Source organism: Sceloporus undulatus, chromosome 2, assembly GCF_019175285.1.
Source record: "Sceloporus undulatus isolate JIND9_A2432 ecotype Alabama chromosome 2, SceUnd_v1.1, whole genome shotgun sequence".
In the NCBI taxonomy this organism is placed as follows: domain Eukaryota; kingdom Metazoa; phylum Chordata; class Lepidosauria; order Squamata; family Phrynosomatidae; genus Sceloporus; species Sceloporus undulatus.
In genome coordinates, this window is record NC_056523.1 from 331,879,607 (window position 1) to 331,885,939 (window position 6,333).

A 6,333-nucleotide genomic window follows, 5' to 3' on the forward strand; every position below is an offset into this window, starting at 1 on the left:
TTAATGCTTGGCGCAGTCAGGACTTACCGAATTGTGGCAAATCCCAGGAATTGGCTCTCCCCCAGGCACAGAGCACATTTGTCATGTCCGTCCGACTTAGTGGAATTTGGCTCCGCATCTAATGCATTGCTTGAATGAGGCCAAGCGGTTGGCAAGCCCGTTACCAGGTGGGACAAAAGAGTGGTCAGTGCGGGTCCATGGTCAAACGAGAGAAGTGAAACAAGTCCAATTCGTGATCCAAGAGTGGTCACAAAGTCCGGTCTTTGGTCAATGTCCGTAATGGTCAGAGATCTAAAGCTAACAAAGCGAAGTTCCTCGAGCTGCTTGGCGCGGCGGAATGAAGGACTGAAGAGGAGCGGGCCACCAGGGGCTTATATACGGGATGGGGCGGGGGGCGGGGCTACCGCCAAAAAGTTGCAAAGAGACTGCAGAAAGTTACATGACTTTCTGCCCAGAGATTCTAGAAGTTTCCGAGTTTGCTGCGCATGCGCAGAAATAACCCATTTGTGTGAATTTGCAGATGACCACTCGAAGAAACACAGTTACAGGTGAGCAACCTGTCCTTGTGTTTCCCACAGAATCACAATGATTGAGCAAAGCTGCAGCATGGCATCCTTGGTATCTGGATGTTTTGACTGAGCAGCAGACAGCTCTGTAGGAGGCAGGGTCAGAAACAGATTTGGGTGATGTGTTGCTTTTGAAGTTGCCTTTACCTGTGCCCCCTTGTTTTCTTTATTAACCACCAGGAGTGGCACCTGCCCTGGGCCCTCAGGCATTACAGCTGAGTTTTGCCCACTTACCACCACACCACTCTGCCGACCTGTAGTTGCTTCCTCTTGGCTAGTTGGCCTTGGATCTAGATTCTGTGTCTGGACGCTGTTAGGCTTGCTTCTGTCTTCTAACTCAACTCCTGTCTGCCTGCAGTTGGATCCGGAAGCCAGCGACTCCCTCAAGGAGCTTCAGGTCAAGCTGAACAATGTGTTGGACGAGCTGAGTGCCGTATTTGGAAACAGGTGGGTGCATCTCTATATCTCTCAGAAAGCCATTCCTTCCTTCTTTCGGGGTCTGTCACTTGTAAGGTGAAGAGAAAAGCATCATTTCATACACGCATAAAGTTGATCTCAGCTTTGCTTTTTCAGGTTTTCAAATCCCCCCACAAAAAAGCTGTTGGAAAACAGAGAAGGGTTTGTGTGTTGCTCTGTCAGCACAAAGTGAAATACTCTCTGAACTGTGAAATCTGTTTGGAGTTCATATCCCTCGGATCCTGTCGCTGCAGAATAGAGCTCACTGGCTCATTGATCAAGGATAATATCTCTTTTAACATTCAAAGGACAACTTGGAAGCTTTAGCAAGCTACGGCTGTATTAACACCCTATCCCTGGACGCTCTGGTATCAGCACAGTGGCTTAGCAAGAGCTGGGAAATGAACACAATCCTCTCTTCTCTGGTCATTCTCCTCTCCCCTCAGTGTCCTCTCCTAAGTGACAGGATCAAAAGTGATCACCAGTTCTAGGGACCCAGCAGAAATGGGGATGCTTATGGCTATAGACACACACACACACACTCTGTATATATATGTGGACGGGGCCAAGGGTCCCAGCATGGGCAGACTCCCGGAAGGCTCCTGGCGCCCACCTGTCACTCTTCTTCCGACCTTGCCTGTTCCCCTTCCTCTGGGTCCCCCTGCCCCTCTACCCCCACTGTGTCAGCCCTCCCAGCCTCCAATCTCCTACAATATACATATTCACCAGGTCCTGAGAACTTGTTCTATACCAACAGAGTTTTACACATTTCCGCTCAGATGAATTCAGGTACTTTTAGAATATTGGAGGGATTTCAGGCTCAAGTGATTCTCCTTTACAACCCTTACATATGTGTTGGCATGTTTCTCCTCTCTCCGATGACAGGATCATTCCTGTGGTAGCTGGGAGCACGCCTCCTTTCTGCACCTATACTCACATTTCCTGGTGCTATTTAGAAGAAGAGATCCAAGCTCTGTTGTCTCAGGACTAGAGAAGTGGCTCAGTATGATTTTGTTTCAAAAGAACCCATGGGAGTACTATGTTCTTCTTCCTGGCATAAGAATTCCCAGCCTTGAGTAGCATGGAGACTGCATCTACTGGATCCTGGCTAAGTGTGAGGGCCTGATCTTGGAAGGCTCTTGGGAACTTCTTACATCTATGGGTCTTTTTACACTACACCAATCTAGGAACGTATTTCACCCTTTCGCACTACACAGTTATATAATGTATAATTGTACTCCTTTACTGTAACTGCCATGGCTGCATCCTGTGGAATCCTGGGATTGGTGGTTTGAGGAGGCACTACAGCTGTTTGGCTAAGAATTCTAAATGCCTCTCTTTAAACTTCCAGTCCCAGGATTCCACAGGATATTGCCATGGCAGTGAAATTGGAACCATAGTGCTATAACTGTGTAATATGAAACAAACTGACTCATGTCCAGAAGGACATGGGAATTGTTGGTTTTCTAGAAGCATACTGGTACATTCATACATATGTCCTACAGGTGGCAAATTTACCATCCATGAGACAGTATTTCTTTTCCTATGGATCCCTCCTCAGCACCATGTGTAGAAGGTGCACGTTCTGCTTTTATGTTCCAGCGCTGCCCATGGCAGAGCTCCCATCATCACCCTGCAAGGCGGGCGTGGGGAGGGACTGTCCCCTGTCATGTCAGGGAGTCACCCGGTCTTCTCTTGTCTCCAGTTTCCAGGCACGGATTGATGAGTGCATCAAGCAGATGTCCGATATCCTCTACCAGGTGAAAGGGGCTGGAAATGCCCCTCCAAATGTCGTGGCTCAAGATGCTGACAACGTCCTCCGGCCTTTAATGGACTTCCTGGATGGAAAGTAAGGCCATGCACCATTTTGCACTAGGATAGAGGCTGGGGTGCGGGCCATGAAGTGCTTGGAGAGGTGGATCTAGCAGAAGGAGTCCATGTTGTGTGTGTGGGGGGGGGCTGACCCTCCAGAGCCCAAGAAAGCTTGTTCCCTAAGCCCCACCCTCCTTCAGTAACTGTTGTCTGGTTCATGTTGTTTGCTGTGTGTGTGCATGTGTGTGACATAGAGAGAGAGAGACATTTGATGTGAACAGGCTCTGAATGTTCCTGCAGCTGAAGTACCTTTTGGAGATTTCCCTTTTTCATTGACTATTTCCACTCTTCTCCCCAATATGCCTCTTTTACTTTCTTTGCACAGTCAGAGTTCTTGAGGTGAGGACCACAGCTGACCCTCCACTGCTGGGAGGGTCAGCAGTGTTAACATCTTGCATTCAACAGCTATTTATAAAAGTTTTGAAATTTTGGAACATTTGTATGTGACCAGCATCACAAATACGTATGGTGAGGACATGTATGAGGGCCTTCTTGGTGGGCCCTTGGACTTGGGGACTCTCGGCTGCCACCTTCCTGCTCTGCTCTCCTTCTGCCAGCAGGCAAAGACCTTTTTCAAAAGATAATTCAACAGGCATACGGCTATTTGCTGGTTGCTGCAGATGAGCCTTTTTGTGGGGGAAGCTGCCTTTTTTAAATCTCCATGATTATGTTTCAAATGCCTTTAAACTATTTTATACTAGTGCTGTTTTACATAGTTTGTTTAATTAAAATTATTTTTACTATTGTGAGAGGTTTTTAGCATTATTTTTCTTTTAAAAATGTTGTGAACCACCTTGGGTTCCATATTAGGAAAAAGGCTGGAGATGGGATAAAAAAATAAGACAAGATAACTAATCAGCTGACCATTTCATTAGTGGCCATCCAAAACCATAATTCAGTTGCTAACATAGTTCATTTAATCCCCTGACCCCATATCTGGCAGAGAGAGAATAACTCCTTGGGTCCAGTTACAAAACCACCCTGCCTTGAATGGTTTGTTTCCAGATGGTTTGTCATTGAAGAGAGCATGAGTGCTCTGTTCGCCTCTTGAAAAGGTGTGTTTGGCTTGTGCTGTGTGGTCTGGGATTTCTGTTTAAGCATTAACTCTTGGTGCAGGATTCTTGGCTGGCTTTTCTGTAGCCACCATTCACATGCACCTGGAACATTTGTGTGAGGCTCGACTCTCCAGGTCCCTCTTGAAGTTCATGGCTTCAGAACATGTCCATGGCATCATCCAACCTGCTGCCACATTTGCCACTCTCTGCCAGCTCATCCTCAGGACCGCCCCAGGGATTATGTTGCCAGCTTTGAGAATCAACTCTGCTTGGATCTCTGATCTTGTAAAAGGAGGAGCAGGATCTAGCCATGGTATGCAGCTCCTAGTTGGAGGCAACAAACTCTCCTTGCCAGTCTAAGAGCAGATGGTTAGCAGAATGGACTGCCTTAGAGCATGACAGAGTCTCTATCTTTGGAGGTCTTGAAACAGAGCTTGGATGGGCATCTTTCTGGAGTGCTTGAGCTGTGCATTCCTGCGTGGCTGAAGGTGGTTAGATTAGATGGCCTTTCCAACTCTATATGACTAGTCACGTAGATAAACCCTTTCAGCTTTCATTGCAGAAGGTGACCAGTCAGCATTGGGAATGGGTATTGTGGTAGACCATATGACATCAGACGCAGGACAGAGAGTGTAATATGCTGAATAGCATGCCAGCTCAGAAAGTTCATAATTCAGTAGAGGTCATAGGAATAATAGAGTTGGAAGGAACCCCAAGGGCCATCCAGTCAACCTCATTGAGTGTGCAGGAAGATGCAGTCAACCACAGGTGGCCATCCAGCCTCTTTTTATAAACCTCCAAAGAAGGAGACTCTCTAAGGCAGCGTCTTCCACTTTTGAACAGATCTTACTGTCATGAAGTTCTTCCAAATGTATAGGTGGAATCTCTTTTCCTGTAGTTCAAATCCATTGCAGAAAACAAGCTTGCTCCATCCTAAATATGACTTCCCTTCAATTATTTAAACATGGTCATCATGTCACCTCTTAAGTCCAATAGAAGCACAGAGAAGCTCAACTAGCACCCAGAGAGTAACCCAGATGCTGATCTACACAAATGTTTTGCTGCCACTCTGCATGTAAATATTCTCAAATCTCACTAGTTGTAGGGTTGCCATAAGTCAAGACCTTCAAACCGGGACAAATGAAGGACAACATTTTCAAATGTAGGACACATTTTTTAAAAATGAAGGACACACGAAAAAATTTGATGTTTTTTTTAAAATGTTAATATAAATGCATTTTTCTTAGGCATGATCAAAATGGAGGAGGACAAGCCTAGACTGAGGACGCAGGCTCCTCAGAGGGGCTTGTGTGCTCGGCCCAGGCCTGTCCTCCGAGGCCACTCTCCTCTTCCCGGACCTCCCCCTTCCTCCAAAGGGCTCTTTGGAGCTCTTTGAAGGGAAGGGAGGCAGGAAAGGAGAGGAGAGACCTGGGCACTAGCCTGGTCCTGCTCTTCCCAGACCTCCCCTTTCCTTCAAAGGGCTCTTTTTGGAGCCCTTTGAAGGGAAGGCAACAGGAAAGACAAGGACTCGGTGGCTGCGGAGGACAGCCCCAGGCCTCTCCTCGGTGGCTTCATTTTCCTCAGACCAAAGGGAGCCTGCAGAAAACGCAGCCGCCGAGGAGAAGCCAAGCAGGGAAGGTGAGTAGGGAACTAGGGAGGGAGGGAGGGAGGGAGGGGAGGAGGTGAGGCGAGGCAAGGCGAGGGACTTTTGTCCCCAATCCGACGTCCCATGCTTCTTCACCGAGACTCTACTGTACACAGAAAGTGCACTTTTGGGGGGGGGACATTTCAAAATGGGCGCCCTCCTCCTCCTCCTCGCCATGCACTAAGAAAGGGCGCTTTTCCCTCCCCCTGGCTGGCCCAGAGTCTCACTCCTCCTCCTCCTTCTCCTCCTCCAAGGGTCCACCTCCTCCTTGAGGCTGGCCAATGGTAGAGTGGGGCTGGAAACAGCTCTGCCATTGGCCAGCCAGCCTCAAGGGGACGAGTGTTCCCTTTAGGCGCAATGGCTGCTGGCCGGGGCCCAAACCTGAGATTTAGAGTGAACTGGACCGTGACTGTGCCAGTACCCCCAAAACCGTTACAATCACGGGCGCAGCCAGGTTATGGCATCCCTAACTAGTTGGAAACTCCTAGTTCCCACATACACATTGTGTATCCTGCTTCAGGACAGAACTTCCTAGCCGCTCTCTGTCCTGTGTTTGTATATGTATGACCTCCTGTGAAATCTTTCAGTATGTGCCTTCCATGGCAGCTGGGACTTGGGTTTCACTTGGCATCTTTAGTGCAAATTGGCACTCAAAATAATCCAAGTCAAATAATACCCTAAGGTGGCTACAGGACTGCACCCCTTCGCCGGGCGGCCTCCTCCCGGGGTTTCGGAGGTG

At 48.2% G+C, this 6,333-nt stretch overlaps 1 protein-coding gene across 6 annotated transcripts in view; it reads left to right on the forward strand.

The window, feature by feature from the left end:
• The window catches only part of UNC13B (unc-13 homolog B), a 295,806-nt gene that overhangs the window by 261,120 nt on the left and 28,353 nt on the right, over positions 1 to 6,333 (forward strand). For all 6 annotated transcript variants that reach the window (XM_042454370.1, XM_042454371.1, XM_042454372.1 and 3 more), the window contains 2 exons: positions 925 to 1,013; positions 2,728 to 2,871. In XM_042454370.1, the coding sequence (XP_042310304.1) occupies positions 925 to 1,013; positions 2,728 to 2,871 (233 nt within the window). The remainder of the gene's footprint in view (positions 1 to 924; positions 1,014 to 2,727; positions 2,872 to 6,333) is intronic.